This window comes from Seriola aureovittata, chromosome 8 (assembly GCF_021018895.1).
Source record: "Seriola aureovittata isolate HTS-2021-v1 ecotype China chromosome 8, ASM2101889v1, whole genome shotgun sequence".
In the NCBI taxonomy this organism is placed as follows: domain Eukaryota; kingdom Metazoa; phylum Chordata; class Actinopteri; order Carangiformes; family Carangidae; genus Seriola; species Seriola aureovittata.
In genome coordinates, this window is record NC_079371.1 from 313,093 (window position 1) to 331,826 (window position 18,734).

Consider the following 18,734-nt stretch of genomic DNA (forward strand, 5'->3'; position numbering starts at 1 on the left):
AACGGTTGTCATGGAAACCGCCCTGATTTTAAGGTTATGTGCACTGCAGAGATAAAAATCAATCTCTCTATCATGATGTCATCCTTCCGTGTGTGTGTGTGTGTGTGTGTGTTGTGTTCAGGTGCGGTGGGGTTGCAGATCTCGTGTTTCTCTGAAGCAGAGAGGATTTACATGTTGGCTAAAGACACATCTGTCAACAGCAAGATGCTTACGTCCCTCGTCATCCCAGAGATCATGGTAACACACACACACACACACACACACACACCTTTAACAAGACTATTTACATTTGTAATTACTGTAGTTTAATTTTTATTTGATGTCAAACATGTGTCCCCACTTGTCCACATAAAGACACATGGATCATCTGTTAAAACACGCAACACATACACTGCTTCTAGTTTAGTTAGTTTCTTTAGTTTAGTTAGTTATTTCAGTTCATTTCTTTAGTTAGTTTCTTAGTTGTTGACATGAAGCAGCTGCTACAGTTTCACCTGTTAAAGATCTTTTTCCTCATCATTCAGACTTTCTTCAGATTATTAATGTTCCAGATGTTCATCATTATATTAAGAGTAAACATGTGTCTGTCTCTTTCTTCTGTGTCCGGTGTTTTTCCGTCTGTGTCCAGGGGACACATCAGATGAGCACATAACTTCACTCCATCCTCTGACATTAACTGTTGTCTCTGTCTCTCAGCTCAACAGTCTGGGAGAAGACGTCTGTCCCCTGCTGGTCTTCGTCAACCCAAAGAGCGGAGGACTGAAGGGACGCGAGCTCCTCTACAGCTTCAGGAAGCTGCTGAACCCTCACCAGGTCTTTGACATCTCCAACGGAGGTCCGCTGGCTGGGTGAGAGACACTGAGGGGACGGACTGAGAGTCCTCAGTCAGAGTAGAGGATAAATGACTGAGTGTGTCATGTGATCACAGACCAGGTATTAGACTGTTACAGAAACTGCAGGGACAAACTTTTTTTATCTACAAATTTGTTTCTCTAAAGGATCGTTTTTATTTTTTTTTAACAACATTTAATTTAATTTAATGGTTAATTCTCTTTTTGTAGTTGATGAGTTCTTGGTTTCATTACATTTGTTTTGGTTAAAAATCACCAAATCAAAAATTCATACATAAGAAAATAACATCAAACTACAGGTAAGTTATTTTTTCTAATCCATTAGACAGAGGCCAGAACATGATCAAAGGCTAATTTGATTAATTAATAATGATTAATACTTTGTTCACGTGTCCACAGTCACAGATCATACGTTTGACTGTTTCACTGAACTGGTTATTCTTCTTCATATCACATCGTATGTCGATATTTCAGAGGTCTGTGAAGAAAACAACAGAAACTTTGGAACTTCCTGTCCGATTTTTTTCAAGATTAAAGCTCTCAGTAGCTTTAAATAAAGCTTTGCTGCAAAAAACTTTCTTTTATTTCGTAGGTGATTCTGTGGGTAACTGTTGCCATGACAGACAGACATTTGTTTGTTTTGGATCTATTTTAGCAGCAGGCGCTGAGCACTGAGTGTTAGTGTCATTCACTCTCTACATGGATTGAAGTGCAGACAAGCTCATGTCTGATCTGCAGGGTTTGCAGACTGTAGAACATGTTCACATCGATAATCAACTCCTGACCTTAAAGCTCGGATCAATAATGTGTTTCAGAGCTGTTGTTTCACACCTCTGATGTACAACTCATTGATTAATTAGCTGTTTTCTGATTGGTTAATCCTTCCATCCAACCATTTTCTGCGTAATGATTAATTAATATTATTAGGATTTCTTGTCACAGTCACGTGATATAAATATCAAGAACTCACCTTTAGACTCTGTCAGGTGTGATGTTGAAACAGGTATTAAATGTAATATTTAATTTACATGTTGTACACTGTCACCTGTGAAAATCAATCAACACTCATCTCAGTCAAAATGTCTCTTCTTCTGTGGTGCAGCCTCCACACCTTCAGGCAGGTCCCCAGGTTCCGGGTTCTGGTCTGCGGGGGTGACGGGACGGTGGGCTGGGTGCTGGGAGTACTGGAGGCTGTCCGACACAAACTGGTCTGTCGTGAGCCGCCCATCGGCATCGTCCCTCTGGGAACAGGTGAGACGCACACCGCCGGAGTTTTAACCTCATGTTTCAGTCGACAGGTGCTAAAGTCCCCATCTCCTCAGGTAACGACCTGGCTCGGATCCTGCGCTGGGGGCCGGGTTACAGCGGCGAGGACCCCCACCACATCCTGGTGTCTGTGGACGAAGCGGATGAGGTCCTGATGGACCGATGGACCATCCTGCTGGATGCCCAGGACATGTCTGAGGACGGCAAGGACAACGGCTTCCTGGAGCCGCCAAAGGTGTGGTCCAGTCTGGTGCCGGTCCTGCAGGACCACCTTCCTCCTCACCGTTAGGGCTCTGAGTGTGAGAGCAGGTTGTTTCCTGTGATGTCACTCATGATAAACAGATTTACATTCTAAGTTCATATATCTGCAGGGCCTTTTTTTCTCGACACAATCACAACCAGCGCTCTGTTTCAATAAACCTTAATATATCATTAATATTATTAATTATTATATTAATAAAGTGTTTTTTAACATCATCATTTGGTTTTTCCAATATGTCCTTCCAAAATAAAGTGACATTTAATAAACACTCTAAGTAGCTTTGAAAATAAATGTGTTCCCTAACAAAACATTTCAATAAGTATTATTTCTCTATGTAACATCACCTAATCTGCAGGTTCTTTGACAAACATCTCATTGACACTCGTGGCTACATTTACACACACACACACGTGTAAATAAAAGTGCAACAATAATCCTCCGTTATACTGATGCACAAATATAAAACAAAACATTAAGAGAAAACATCACAGTAATAAAATGATTCAATAAAAAACAAACACTTCAGCAGAAGATGGAGAGAGTCATGTTCTCCTCTCAGGTTTACAGTGTGTTGCAGCGATGTGCACGTAGTTCAGTTACTTCTCCATCAGCATCAGCCCTGTGCAGGTGTGTAGATGTGCAGATGTTTAAATGTGCAGGTGTATAAACGTGTGGGTGTGTTAACCTGTGCAGGTGTGTGCAGATAGAGTCACATGGTCTCCCTGTACCTGTGAATGTGATCGTCTCTGTCTCGACTGTTTCTGTCTCAGATCGTTCAGATGAACAACTACTTCGGTCTGGGCATCGACGCTGAGCTCAGCCTGGACTTCCACCTGGCCCGAGAGGACGAGCCGGACAAATTCACCAGCAGGTAAGTTTACTGTGGTCCACTTCATGTTTCTGCATGTAAAGACCACGTTTCCCATCAGCCCCTCTGCTTCCCGCCCCTCCCTACAGGTTCCATAACAAAGGAGTGTACGTGAAGGTCGGACTGCAGAAGATCAGTTACACCAGGAGTCTCCACAAAGAGCTGCAGCTACAGGTGGACACACACAACGTCCCCCTGCCCAACATAGAGGGACTGATCTTCCTTAATATACCCAGGTAACACACACACACACACACACACACACACACACACACACACACACACACACAAATCTCATGGTACAGGAAAAGTCTTCACATTCATCCTTTATGTGTGTGTGTGTGTGTGTGTGTGTGTGTGTGTGTGTGTGTCTAGCTGGGGTTCAGGTGCTGATCTCTGGGGGTCAGAGGTCGACGGTCGCTATGGGAAACCGAGCATTGATGATGGTTTGCTGGAGGTGGTCGGGGTCACTGGAGTCGTCCACATGGTGAGACAAGTCTTCATTTTGGTTCATTCATTTTAATCTATTAATACAAATATTATAAAAATGTATGAGGTGTCGACAGCGACACTCAATAAACAAATATATACAAACACACTTTTACCTACAGTATAAAAAGGGAGGAAACTAAAAGCCTCCTTACAACTCAAGGCAGAATAAACAGTTGGTTAAAGAAACACTAGAATCATCTCCTCATGGTCGTATCCCTCCGCCACTCAGACTAGTTCCAGGTTACATCCTGTTAATCCTGAGTCAGAGAAAATATTAAGCGTTTGTGTTAAATTTTTTTAACAGAACTTCTCCCTATGTAGTTGAAGAAGTTGGGAGTGATTTCATACACAGCCTTTGAGTCTAAGTGAATGTTTGAAGAGCTCTCGAGGTATCGCGTTCACAAGGTCAAAATCATGTTTTGTGAGGTCACACTGACCTTGACCTCTGACCTTTGACCACCAAAATGTAATCAGTTGATCCTTGAGTCCAAGTGAATGTTTTTATCAAATTTGAAGAAGTTCTGTCAAGACATTACTGAGATATCGAATCCATTTGAATAAGACGGACGGAGGACCTGAAAACAAAATGGCTGCTCTGACTGTCGCCGGGCGGAGGAATTAAAACAAGAGGTGGAAATAAGAAAATATATATATGTGTGTGTGTGTGTGTGTGTGCATGCAGGGCCAGGTGCAGAGTGGCCTCCGATCTGGGATTCGTATTGCTCAAGGGAACTACATCAGGCTGACAGTAAGTAAACCCATACCTGTCCAGGTGGACGGAGAACCGTGGATCCAACCGCCGGGACACATCATCATCTCTGCTGCCGGACCAAAGGTTCGTCTTCTGTCTCTGTCTCTCTGTCTGTTTATTCCTTCATTAGGGATGATGTTGTTAGGATCAATACCAGTTCGAATTCATCTCTTCATTGATTGGTTATGTGTTGAAGCAACAGTCAGGTGTCCATATGAACTGAGACAGGTGTTTCTTCTGTAACCATCCTGCTGCTCACACTTCAGATCCCTTCATAATGTCTTCCCGTGGTTTACCTGTAGTTAGGTGTACTCTCTTTGTTTCTGTGGTTTGTCGCCGTGTGTGATATTCTTGTGATTTTGTTTGTGAACCGGTTTGTTCTACTCCCTGTGTTCTACTCTGTTTTCTACTCTGATGTATGTGTGTTCTACTCTCTGTGATCTACTCTCTGTGATCTACTCTGTGTGATCTACTCTGTGTTCTACTCTCTGTGTTCTACTCTCTGTGATCTACTCTCTGTGATCTACTCTGTGTTCTACTCTCTGTCTTCTACTCTCTGTGATGTACTCTGTGTTCCACTCTCTGTGTTCTACTCCCTGTGATCTACTCTCTGTGATCTACTCTGTTTTCTACTCTGATGTATGTGTGTTCTACTCTCTGTGATCTACTCTCTGTGATCTACTCTCTGTGATCTACTCTCTGTGATCTACTCTCTGTGTTCTACTCTCTGTCTTCTACTCTGATCTACTCTCTGTGATCTACTCTCTGTGATCTACTCTCTGTGATCTACTCTGTGTTCTACTCTCTGTCTTACCACTCTCTGTCTTCTACTCTGATCTACTCTCTGTGATCTACTCTGTGTTCTACTCTCTGTCTTCCACTCTCTGTGTTCTACTCCCTGCGATCTACTCTCTGTGATCTACTCTCTGTCTTCTACTCTCTGTGATCTACTCTCTGTGTTCTACTCTGATCTACTCTCTGTGATCTACTCTGTCTTCTACTCTGTGTTCTACTCTCTGTGATCTACTCTCTGTCTTCTACTCTCTGTGATCTACTCTCTGTCTTCTACTCTGATCTACTCTCTGTGATCTACTCTCTGTCTTCTACTCTACTCTCTGTGTTCTACTCTCTGTGATCTACTCTGTGTTCTACTCTCTGTCTTCTACTCTGATCTACTCTCTGTGATCTACTCTCTGTCTTCTACTCTGATGTACTCTCTGTGATCTACTCTGTCTTCTACTCTGATCTACTCTCTGTGATCTACTCTGTCTTCTACTCTGATCTACTCTCTGTGATCTACTCTCTGTCTTCTACTCTGATCTACTCTCTGTGATCTACTCTCTGTCTTCTACTCTCTGTGATCTACTCTGTTTTCTACTCTGATCTATGTGTGTTCTACTCCCTGTGATCTACTCCCTGTGATCTACTCTCTGTGATCTACTCTGTGTTCTACTCTGTTTTCTACCCTGATCTACTATGTGTGTTCTACTCTGTTTTCTACTCTGATCTATGTGTGTTCTACTCTCTGTGATCTACTCCCTGTGATCTACTCTCTGTGATCTACTCTGTGTTTTACTCTGTTTTCTACTCTGATCTATGTGTGTTCTACTCTCTGTGATCTACTCCCTGTGATCTACTCTCTGTGATCTACTCTCTGTGTTCTACTCTCTGTGATCTACTCTCTGTGATCTACTCTCTGTGATCTACTCTCTGTGTTCTACTCTCTGTCTTCTACTCTCTGTGATCTACTCTCTGTGTTCTACTCTCTGTGATCTACTCCCTGTGATCTACTCTCTGTGATCTACTCTGTTTTCTACTCTGATGTATGTGTGTTCTACTCTCTGTGATCTACTCTCTGTGATCTACTCTCTGTGATCTACTCTCTGTGATCTACTCTCTGTGTTCTACTCTCTGTGTTCTACTCTCTGTGATCTACTCTCTGTGTTCTACTCTCTGTGATCTACTCTCTGTGATCTACTCTGTGTTTTACTCTCTGTGTTCCACTCCGTGTTCTACTCTGTGTTCTACTCTGATCTACTCTCTGTGATCTACTCTGTGTTCTACTCTCTGTCTTCCACTCTCTGTGTTCTACTCCCTGTGATCTACTCTCTGTGATCTACTCTCTGTGATCTACTCTCTGTGATCTACTCTCTGTCTTCTACTCTGATCTACTCTCTGTGATCTACTCTGTCTTCTACTCTGTGTTCTACTCTCTGTGATCTACTCTCTGTCTTCTACTCTCTGTGATCTACTCTCTGTCTTCTACTCTGATCTACTCTCTGTGATCTACTCTCTGTCTTCTACTCTACTCTCTGTGTTCTACTCTCTGTGATCTACTCTGTGTTCTACTCTCTGTCTTCTACTCTGATCTACTCTCTGTGATCTACTCTCTGTCTTCTACTCTGATCTACTCTCTGTGATCTACTCTGTCTTCTACTCTGATCTACTCTCTGTGATCTACTCTCTGTCTTCTACTCTGATCTACTCTCTGTGATCTACTCTCTGTCTTCTACTCTGATCTACTCTCTCTGTGATCTACTCTCTGTCTTCTACTCTCTGTGATCTACTCTGTTTTCTACTCTGATCTATGTGTGTTCTACTCCTGTGATCTACTCCCTGTGATCTACTCTCTGTGATCTACTCTGTGTTTTACTCTGTTTTCTACTCTGATCTATGTGTGTTCTACTCTGTTTTCTACTCTGATCTATGTGTGTTCTACTCTCTGTGATCTACTCCCTGTGATCTACTCTCTGTGATCTACTCTGTGTTTTACTCTGTTTTCTACTCTGATCTATGTGTGTTCTACTCTCTGTGATCTACTCCCTGTGATCTACTCTCTGTCTTCTACTCTGATCTACTCTCTGTGATCTACTCTGTCTTCTACTCTCTGTGATCTACTCTGTTTTCTACTCTGATCTATGTGTGTTCTACTCTCTGTGATCTACTCTGTCTTCTACTCTGATCTACTCTCTGTGTTCCACTCCGTGTTCTACTCTGTTTTCTACTCTGTTTTCTACTCTGATCTATGTGTGTTCTACTCTGTGTGATCTACTCTCTGTGATCTACTCTGTGCGATCTACTCTCTGTGATCTACTCTGTGCGATCTACTCTCTGTGTTTTACTCTCTGTGATCTACTCTGTTTTCTACCCTGATCTACTATGTGTGATCTACACTCTGTGATCTACTCTCTGTGTGATCTACTCTCTGTGATCTACTCTGTGTTTTCTACCCTGATCTACTATGTGTGTTCTACTCTGTGCGATCTACTCTGTGTGATCTACTCTGTGTTTTACTCTCTGTGATCTACTCTGTGCAATCTACTCTCTGTGATCTACTCTCTGTGTGATCTACTCTATGCAATCTACTCTCTCTGTGATCTACTCTGTGCAATCTACTCTCTGTGATCTGCTCTCTGTGATCTACTCTCTCTGTGATCTACTCTGTGTGATCTACTCTGTGTGATCTACTCTCTGTGATCTACTCTGTGCGATCTACTCTGTGATCTGCTCTCTGTGATCTGCTCTCTCTGTGATCTACTCTGTGCGATCTACTCTGTGCGATCTACTCTCTCTGTGATCTACTCTATGCAATCTATTCTCTGTGATCTACTCTCTGTGATCTACTCTGTGCAATCTGCTCTCTGTGATCTACTCTCTGTGTGATCTTCTCTGTGTGATCTACTCTGTGCGATCTACTCTCTGTGATCTACTCTGTGCAATCTGCTCTCTGTGATCTACTCTCTGTGTGATCTACTCTGTGTGATCTACTCTGTGCGATCTACTCTCTGTGATCTACTCTCTGTGATCTACTCTCTGTGATCTACTCTCTGTGATCTACTCTGTGTGTGATCTACTCTGTGTGATCTACTCTGTGCGAGCTACTCTCTGTGATCTACTCTGTGCGATCTACTCTGTGATCTACTCTCTGTGATCTACTCTCTGTGATCCTCTCTGTGATCTACTCTGTGATCTACTCTCTGTGATCTACTCTGTGATTTACTCTCTGTGATCTACTCTGTGATCTACTCTCTGTGATCTACTCTCTGTGATCTACTCTGTGTTTTACTCTCTGTGATCTACTCTGTGATCTACTCTCTGTGATCTACTCTCTGTGATCTACTCTCTGTGATCTACTCTGTGTGTGATCTACTCTGTGTGATCTACTCTGTGCGAGCTACTCTCTGTGATCTACTCTGTGCGATCTACTCTGTGATCTACTCTCTGTGATCTACTCTGTGCGATCTACTCTGTGATCTACTCTCTGTGATCTACTCTCTGTGATCCTCTCTGTGATCTACTCTGTGTTTTACTCTCTGTGATCTACTCTCTGTGATCTACTCTGTGATCTACTCTCTGTGATCTACTCTCTGTATTACTCTGCTGTCTTAAGGTCCGGATGTTGAGGAAGTCCAAGCAGAAGCAGAAGAAGTCTTCAGCCGGCCCAAAGGACGGGCGTTCAGAGAGTCCCTCCTCTAGAGACGGAGGACACTGACCGACCCGCCTGAACATCACAGTTGTCCCACTGTTTACCTGCTTCCTGCTGCACCTGAGAAGCCGTTGTGGTGCCGGCACCTAGCTGTGATGTCGCTCACGTGGCTTCGCAGGGACGACGATGCCGATCGGCCTGAAGGCTGAGGTTTAACCTTCACAGCCTGATTGTGGTGGGAGGAAAGACCGGGATCGCCTCAAGTTTGTCCCAGTCGGGATCACATTTCCGCCCTGCTGACTTAGCACTTACACAATTCACAACAACCATGGTTAATACTTAGCACCTGAAATTGACTTTTTTACTTAAAACTCAAGATAGTAAGTATCTAATACACTCATAATAGAGTTTCTGTAAAGACTGGGAAAGAGATGATATTGGATTTTGACAATTTCCCAGAATGGATAAGCTTCAGTTGAACAAAAAGAAAATGGAGAGGAGTATTTAACAGAAAGTTTCTGTCCAGATGTGACTGTATATGTTCAGTAAGTATCAGTATCAGTTGATATATTGTAAAAACTTTAGTTGTGAAAAATAATGTGCAGCTATAGAGTGATCATGACCTCCTCGTTAGTCGTTTTCTCTTTGCAAAATATGGAGAAACCGAATACTGAAGCGCTCCTGGAGAGACTGACGGGCAGTTTTCTAAGAAGCTGCAAACACGTTATGTTTTCTTCTTTTTCTCCTTCTTCTTCTGCTGGTGTGAAATCCTTTAGTAACATTGGTTTTCTGAATGTCAGAGAACAGCGTTGATGTTGCGGTGAAGCTCTCCAAAGCTAATGAACATGCAAAATCAAACAAGAAATCCCTGATTCTCTGAAACCACAGGGACCACTGAGCTGCATCAGTGTGTAGCACAGGTCAAGGGACTGATTAAAAGTTTAGATGAGTGTGAACCGCGGCACAGAGTGTTAACTGCAGATAAACTGTAAAGCCTGAAGCACAGTTTGTATTTTAGTCAAGGGGAAGCTTTTCTTTGTTAATGCTTAGAGTTTGAAGAAGCTTTTACTTTGGCAACTACATAGACTGTGATGAGGATATACATACACATATATATATATATATATATATGCATAAAAGTGTATATAAGTCCTGCTGTCAATGCTGTGTCACCAAATTAGTTTGGCTTCAAATTATCACCTTGTATTAAAATTATTAACTTTTGCAAAGCAGATTACTTTGCACAAGATATAGATCTTACATATACATATTTATACATTATATATATATATTATATACACAGACAGTGTTGTTGTGAAGGAAAATGTCTCTAGTTAAAACATTTTTGTTCCTATTGACTACAATAGAAACTGTGCTGTTGCTTTACCCTGTATTTTCAGTATGCTAGCGTACACAGCTGATTTTCTTCCCTGATAGCAGTTAGCTTTCTGTTGTGTTGTTGGAGCTTAAGTGCATTTTATGGAACAAGAGTATGAAGACGTGTCTGCGTCCAGTTCACTGAGCAGCAAACCTCTGGTACCTCTCTGCTGGTGATGTTAAGTACCATTTAACAACAGACAAGGACACAAACACTTCTCAATAAGCGGATGTGATGTTCACACTAGAAAATGTTAAAATTAGATTTCTTAAAGTGCCATCAGCAGCGCCCAAAACTAGCTAGAAAACAATCTATAACTAGTGATGTTACTAGCCTTGCAGCAGTTAGCTGGTCGGCTTAATCAAAATTCAAATTGTGAAGTAAAAGAAAACAAAGACGAGAGTGAAATGTTGATGATAACAGTAGCTACATTACCAGCTCGGCGAGCTAGTTGCTAAGCTAGCTTACAATTAAAAATGAAACTTAAACTCAATTAATTTTAGGAGGAAAAATAAATGAAGGGTAACTATTGACTAAAATGTTAAACTACCATTACTAGCTTGGTCAGCTAGTAGCTGGTTTGCTAAAATTAGAGCCAAAACAAAACTGAACAAAACTCTGTGAATGTTTGAGGAACAAATACATTTGAGGACATGAATTTGGTCAAATGTGATAATAAATGTGACACTTTACTATTACAGGACTTTAGCTAGAAGACTAGCTAAGCTAAACTCAACTAGCAACATTGCCAGCATGGAAAACTTGTTAGCTAGCAGACTAGCTAGGTTGCTAAATAAATAATGAATAAAAGTAAACAAGGGACATACTGCTCTCACTGCAATGAGTTCGCCAATTCAAATTAATTTGATAAACTAAAGACATTGATAAATTAATAAAGGTAAAGAATATTGAATTCGGCCACTTGTTTGAGGGAATAATTTGTAATTTGAATATTACTGAACTGAACTTGAGACAAACGACTTGCATTCATTTATTTTGCTGTCAAAGGTTTATCAGAATATCACAAATCCATTATTGTAACCAGGCCCAACTTTCCACCATATTTCTGATTGTTGATGAGTGATTTCCCGCCTTTTTATACCCTGAACAACGTGCTTCAGCTGCCCGTTCATCAGTTTCTACTCAGACAGAAACCTGAGGAGGATTTTACAACAGAGGTGCTTCGTCCACATTCCCAGAGACGCAGTGTAAAGACACAGCTGTTAAAGACACAGCTGTTAAGGACAGTCATGTCTCATGCTGAAGGTCCCAGCTCTTGATGTAGCCACAACAGTATTTGATCACTGTGCTTTGGTTGTAACATTTACATTTTTTCAATTCTGCATTAACTGATTTATCTTGCTGTTTTTTGGTGCTAGAAGAAACAGTCTGTTACAGCTCTGAGCTTGACTCGAGATCTGAGGATCCTGTTTTCATTCAAAGCTTCAAACCAAAGTTCAGAGGCATCTTACGGATGAGAAAAGCAGGAAGTGAATTTCTGAATGATCTTCAGGTGGTTTCATGTACTGGATGTGATGAACTATGATCAGATTGAAGGTTTGTGGCTTTGAGTAAACAGAGGTCTGAGATCGACAGCTGATCCATCAGTGGCTGTTAGTTTGAAACTGCAGAGGGGCTGAAGCGTCTTGTACCGTTGCCTCTGTGCGTGCTGACAATAGGACGTAGCTGTGAGTGCACAAGTATCAGATACTGTCAGTGTTTTATTACATGCATGAAGTACTGTAGAGCTGAGTGTTGTTTTACAGCCGTTTTATCTTCACTCAGCTGTTACACAACCACAACTGCTGGTGCGACTCGTTTTAAACACCTAACCATATTTCACTTCACATTCCTGCTGATCATTTTCCAAATCCTCCCTCCATTTCGTTGCTTCTGGGAATCTGTAAATGTCCGTTTATTTTTGTAAAAATAAACTTCCACAGACATGAAACTTCACATGGAGATAATCCATCACCGTCAGCTGCAGAGAGTTCACGTCCTGCAGGGCTTCAAAAGTCAGAAAAGCCCTTTAATCATGTATCCAACATGTATTTGTTCAGGCTGGTGTGGACAGTGATGTTCCCTATAAAATGTTTTTATATTCATTTCAACAAAACCTGTCGGGGAATCTCCAGTTCCATGTTATATAAAATCAGTATGTGGACTTTAAATAAGTGGGTTATTTTTCAATTGGTTAATCCATCCCTCCATTTATTCATCCATTTTCTCAAGGTCGTTTTTAATGAAGAATTAAAAACACTCGTTAAATACTTGTTAAATAATTCTAGGTCACATGTCCCTCGCGGGTCTCAGTGATCTTTGATCCTTCGACCGCTTGACCATGAAAAGATGTTGAACTGAACTCGTGGCGTCAAGCAGGAAGTTTATCTTCTCTTCTCTGCAAGCTGATTTTCATATAAAATCCGTCAGCTCTGAAGAGCGGAGCTGAGATTCACAGGAATAAAAAAGTTCATGAAAAAAGCACAAAAGATCCTGAAGCTCATGTTCCAGCACTGACGAGTTTCACCTGTTCAGACTCAACATCAGGCTGAAGAGACGAATCCGAACTGATGTTGACAAAGCTCAACAAGAGAATCGACAGGCTTTTATTCTGAAACATTAGTTCTTCAAAGGTAGAAAGCAACACTAAAGCTCAAATATACATATAATAAAAAGAAGGAATTATTCTGGACAGCAGAATGAGCTGAACACCAGGTTCAATGATGTTTCATGTACTTTCTTTAAGGTTTGTATTTGATGTTTACATTGAACATTTATATTAAATGTGTTGAGCTCGTCCACATATTCACTTCATTTAAAAACTCACACATTCACTTTGTTTCACAGTAAAACAGAGTGAATGTGTTTGAACTGGACTTCAGGTTCTTTGCTCCTCAGACTGACGACACACTGAACAATGATTCCATCATTTCATCAAATGGAAATATTCTACATTTCTGCTGCTAAATCTTCAGGCTGCAACGAACACGGTATTTTCATTATTGATTAATGTGTCAATAATTTTTTCGATTAATTTCTTTGTGTATATAATATCCATCTTTCAAATTAGTTTGACCAGAAATGTTCAGCTTAAGTTCAGTAGCTGCAGCAGAATCACTGAAACTTTTAATTATCAAAATAGTAATTTTTCTGTTCGATCTCCTGATCAACAAAACTGATTATTTCAACTCTGCTTTGTTTTAAACGGATTTCCTCCAGATTCATCTCGACAGGTTTTATAAATGGAGTAAAAGACAGAAAACCTCAGTGGGGTCGTTTTATTCCGTCACAGCAGCAAACGCTGACTCTCATAATTCATGTGTCTGTTATTTTCTTCAATAATCGACTGATTGTTGAGTTGATAAAATGTCAGAAAGTCAAACAGTGGAACAGTTTCCTGTCAGAGGGAACTGGAGAAACTGGAACCAGTGACGTCTAAAATGAATCAGTTATCGGCCCTTTCATTTTCTGTCAGTCATCTGGGCTGGGACGTCTCGCTTGGTTGGGTCAGTGACGGGGTCAGCAGGGGCCCGAGAACAGGGTTTGGTCCCGGGGCCCCTCAGCAGGGGCCCGAGAACAGGGTTTGGTCCCGGGGCCCCTCAGCAGGGGCCCGAGAACAGGGTTTGGTCCCGGGGCCCCTCAGCAGGTTCAGCCTTCAGTTCGTCTCCCTCCAAATTCATTTTTCCTTTTTCTCGTCATTGCCAAACTCACCGACGCCACAAACCCTTTTTATGTTGAATGTTAAAAATGTGCTTTAACGACGTTTTCTGCTTCTCTGCATCCGTCGTGCCTCGTAGTGTCCGACGTACCTGTCGATGTTAAGCCCCGCCCATCAGGAAGCAGGAAGTGGTTTGGTGTGAGGGTTGAAGTCTGGTAGTGCCTCATCGAAACGCTTCGACACCCTCAGAGTGTGTGTGTGTGTGTGTGTGTGTGTGTGTGTGTGTGTGTGTGTGTGTGTGTGTGTGTGTGTGTGTGTGTGTGTGTGTGTGTGTGTGTGTGTGTGTGTGTGTGTGTGTGTGTGTGCGCTTCCTGTCGGTGCAGTAGTGTATTCACCTCTAACGTGCTAAGCTAACATGTTAAGCTAACGTGCCTCCAAATGTCACTTGTATGTAGTTTTGGTTTTTGCTGTAATTTTGTTTTTACCTGAAGTTTATCGAATAGATGACATGTATATTTTTTTAGTTTAACTGTCAATTGCACTAATTGTTTTACAGACGCTCTTAGATGTGATGTTCAGGATTATTAATGTTGTAATAATAAAGCTAAATATATAATACATATATTATATATATATATATATATATGCGTGTGTGTTTAAATAATGATTCTTATATGTGTTTAATCACAATAAACTAAAGACCATCTAAGAATTAATGACATGTTGTTTCTGTCACATTTTAGTTTTTGTTTATTTTCTGTTCCTGTAAATTAAAAAAGTAAAAGTCCTGCATTCAAAATGTCACCAAAATAAAAGTCTGGGCATGTCATTTGCCTTACAGCCTTACATCATACAATATTAATAATTAATGATTGATAATGACAGTATTCAGTCAGATGCAGTGTCTTAAGGGAGCTCAGAGGAGGACCAGTGTGTGTGACAGTGAACGCCACATCACCACATTTTTATAATCTTTAAAAATTATTTTTAGATGTTGAAGAATTTAATATTTTATTATGTTTTTGGGTTGTGAACGTAACTTTTACAAGGATTTTACAACATTATGTAAAGTATAAATCCACAGGTTTGGTTCATGAGGTGTGGTGATGTTGTGTTTGACCAGCAGGGGGCAGAAGGCCAACAACTTACCCTGAATCAAAGACAGTTTATGATGGAGAAGAGGAGTCACTCTGCACTTCTGCAGGTGTCACATGACTTCCTCTAGTGTCTTCTCGCCCTGCAGCATTTAATAATAACAGTAGAGTGATGGTACAGAAACAGGACCGTTAACTGAGGAGACTAGTTACTAGTTACTACTAGTTACACTTGCAAGTTGTTGAAAAAATTAATTTAAAGTTTGATCTAAATTAAACGTGCTGTAAAAAAAAAAAAAAACCTTGGACATGTCATTTGGCATAATTTTAGGAAGTCTGGGAATTTCATTATATATAATGAAAAAGAAAAGAGATTAAATCCTTTTCAATGATAAACTGTAAAATTGACCTTCAGCACATTGGTCCTGCATCAGATAGTGAGTTTCATGTCTGCAGTGCTGCTGATTTCAGGGGCGTTTTGTTACTTTTCTGCAGTTGATAAGAAATGAACGACATCATTTATATTTTTAAAACAAAGTTGTGACGATTATTTTGATTATCAATTAATCTGATTATTGGATTTGTTTACAAAAAACAGCTGTTAAAAGGTGATGTTAACACACAGCTCAGCTGATGCAGCACAAACAGAGGGAAACAGAACAAACCAAAGGAGACAGCTCACAACAGAAGAAGAAGAAAAGTCAAAATAAAATTATCTTTATTATCATGTATTCTTAAATTATAATAAATTTAATTAAAAATAAATAATAATTATTGTTATTGCCACAGTCATTGTTGACACCATCTTCACTATAATTACCATAGAGGAGTTTTTTTTTTTTTTTTTTAACTAACAATAAATTTTATTATTTCGTCTTTTTCCGGTAGTTACGGGTTTACAGAATTAATGAAGTTGGCTAATTACTGCAGCCATGTAATCAGACCTATTTTAAATATTTCAGTCCTCGGAGTGAGACCTCTTCGTTTGTTAGCTCCTCTCTGGTTGAGTCGCACGTCAGAGGGAAATTCCAGTGGGGAAGGAAACAACTTTATGAAGCTCTGACACAAATCTGGTCTCACCTGCAGGAACCTGTCGCGTGTTCTTTAGGGAATAAAAATCACTTCATTAACTCGGATTAAAATAATTTCTCTTTATAAAGTGTAATGACGCGGTCGTGTCGCGTCATGACGCACTCCAGTTGAACTATAGTCGCTGTAATGGATACACTGGTTCAGCACGGGCATGGCGAAGTGATGAGCAGAAGTCAATTGAATTGAAGTGAACTGTCACTCATAGTTGATGTTGAGAAGCCGACTGTTCACCTGAGCGAGCTAAACAGGTAAGAACACGTTAACTACCCGCTGTGTGAAACACCTGAACTACACGGTTGTAAGTGTTAATCATTAATCTTGTCGTTATCCGCTACAACACTGGGACTTGGCAGCTCGCTTTGTTATGCTACTCACTTCCTTATTAACCAGGTAACTTTGAGAAGTCGCACCAGACTCCGTGTTAAAAATGGGAGCTTAAAGTTTCCGTTCATGTCAGCAAAGACACACGAGACTTTCCTCAGCAGTCAGGACATGTTTCATACTTATGGAAACCACCGGTTAATTCGGCATCTATATATCCGACATGAAGTCTTTGTTTTAGTCTAAACTTTTACTTTTCTTCAGCTTCACTCGCTGGATTTCCTCGAACCGCCGCCCGCACTCTCTCGGCAGCAGAGGAGTCGCAGTGGCTGAGCGGACAACCTGTACAGAAAGATTCAACTCTGATTTAAAGTGAACTGTCATGTCGTTTTTACACTTGTCTGCAACATGTCTGGGCTCATTAGACTCTAATATTAATAGATTTATGTTCTGCAGTTCAAGGTCCTAAGGTGAAAAGTGAACAACTCTTTAATTGGCAGATTTCTGAACGGAGTTTCGTGTTGTGTTTTACGTTCGGCGCCTACGGTGTGAGAGCTAGCTCCAAGTTAGCTCCAAGTTAGCTCCCAGTTAGCTCCCAGTTAGCTCCCAGTTAGCACGCACAGGTAGCGGCTCGGCTCTTTGAGGACGCCCCAGGACACGGGGCCGACATGAACCGCAGCGCTGCCCGCACTGTGGACGCGTTGGCCGGTAACAGCTGTCTGAAAACGGCCACTTTAACGACAGAAACTACCAGAACAGTCCGGTAGTGCTAGCTGTTAGCCACGGAGCTAGCATGGTTTAAACAGGCGCGTTCACGTGCGGGAACGCGCGACGCTAAATAGCAACAAGTGTCAGGGGAATCAGTAACCAATAATCAATGATAAATAATAATAATAATAATGAACTTTCTGTGACGCAGCGCTCTGCGTAGAAATGATCCACTGAAGAGGAATCAGTGTTTATTTAATATTAGTGATTGCTCACATCATCTTCATCCTCCTCCTCCTCATCAGTTCATCAGACTTGTATTTACCTCTTGAATTAACCTCCTGAGGGGCGGAGTCCCCTGGAGCTGAAAGCTGATTATCTGATTTATTGATTAGTGGATTGACAGAATTAGTTTTCAGTTAAAATTCACCGGTTCCAGTTTTCTGTGGCAGTAAACTCAACTTTGTGTCTCTGACTTCAGGCAGGTTTCAGGAGTAACGAGGCATTTCTCATCTCATCGATTGGCAGAGAGAGTAACTCAGAGATATCGATAATGAAAGTAATTGTTGTTTGCAGTTCTATGAGGGAACAATACGATCTTAAAGTAAAATAATTGATAATTTAAACTAGATTTTGACAGAGTCCCTCCAGTAGACCAGCTCCAGAGGACGGAGGGTGGCCGTCCTGTCAGAGTTGATTAATGAAACTTAGCCTCCTCTGTTACTGAGTCTACACTGACTTTACACTGTTGTGTTGTGTTTGACCTTTACAGACACCATGGCTGAAGACGACCACTACCTTCATACTAACAACCCGGTAAGTTTACTTTCACACAGGTGTTGTATCTGGAAATGTTGTTTCTCTTTACAGTGAGGAACACAAATATCTCAGATCTGTAAGATCTGATCCAGGACGTCTCCGTCTCTCAGCAGCTGATAAAGTCAAGAAACATCAGGAACAAAAAGTTATGATTTATCAGAATTGAAGAAGCTCTGCCCATTTAAAGTCAGTACAGTACAACAATAAGACTGTTGTACTGACCTGATGTCTTCCACAGGGAATCATCAGGTCTTCAAAGTCTTAGACGGAGACATAAGTGCCAGAAGCTGCTCAGTCTTTTCCTCTGTAACAAACACTGACAACAGCATTGTCTTATAATGTGCTAGTTAATAATTAGTTAATCAAGTTAATCCATCAATGAATTTTCTTTATCTGGCTCCAGGTCTCATTGAATGATGAATTATATTATTATTATTATGACAGAAATGTGAATAAATTCATTATTACAGGACAGATATTTTCCCTCCGTTTCCATGGTTCTTTTCATCTTACCTTTACTGTGGAGAACTCTGTAAATCACACATACATGTACATTTACACACGTGTCCATGTCGACTTTCCTTGTGCAGTTTGAACTGACACAGAGCGACGTCACGTGAAGCTTCCTGGATCCTGCAGACGTGACTATTAAACTTAAAACTGCTCCGTGTTTGATTTGACATGTTTTATATTTAATGCATTTAAGCAGTAGTGATTATTCTATTAATCGTTTATTGATTAATCTGCA

At 40.9% G+C, this 18,734-nt stretch overlaps 2 protein-coding genes across 3 annotated transcripts in view; both read left to right on the forward strand.

Moving 5' to 3' along the window:
- LOC130173454 (diacylglycerol kinase theta) overlaps nt 1–14,673 on the forward strand; it is a 37,657-nt gene extending 22,984 nt beyond the window's left edge. For both annotated transcript variants that reach the window (XM_056382736.1, XM_056382737.1), the window contains exons 15-23: nt 122–237; nt 697–848; nt 1,954–2,102; nt 2,174–2,352; nt 3,150–3,250; nt 3,337–3,483; nt 3,623–3,734; nt 4,422–4,574; nt 8,881–14,673. In XM_056382736.1, the coding sequence (XP_056238711.1) occupies nt 122–237; nt 697–848; nt 1,954–2,102; nt 2,174–2,352; nt 3,150–3,250; nt 3,337–3,483; nt 3,623–3,734; nt 4,422–4,574; nt 8,881–8,982 (1,211 nt within the window). In that variant the 3' untranslated portion in view covers nt 8,983–14,673. The remainder of the gene's footprint in view (nt 1–121; nt 238–696; nt 849–1,953; nt 2,103–2,173; nt 2,353–3,149; nt 3,251–3,336; nt 3,484–3,622; nt 3,735–4,421; nt 4,575–8,880) is intronic.
- Nucleotides 14,674–16,064: 1,391 nt separating this feature from the next.
- nfkb1 (nuclear factor of kappa light polypeptide gene enhancer in B-cells 1) overlaps nt 16,065–18,734 on the forward strand; it is a 35,042-nt gene continuing 32,372 nt past the window's right edge. The window contains exons 1-2 of the mRNA XM_056382285.1: nt 16,065–16,386; nt 17,940–17,983. Of these exons, the coding sequence (XP_056238260.1) occupies nt 17,945–17,983 (39 nt within the window). The 5' untranslated portion in view covers nt 16,065–16,386; nt 17,940–17,944. The remainder of the gene's footprint in view (nt 16,387–17,939; nt 17,984–18,734) is intronic.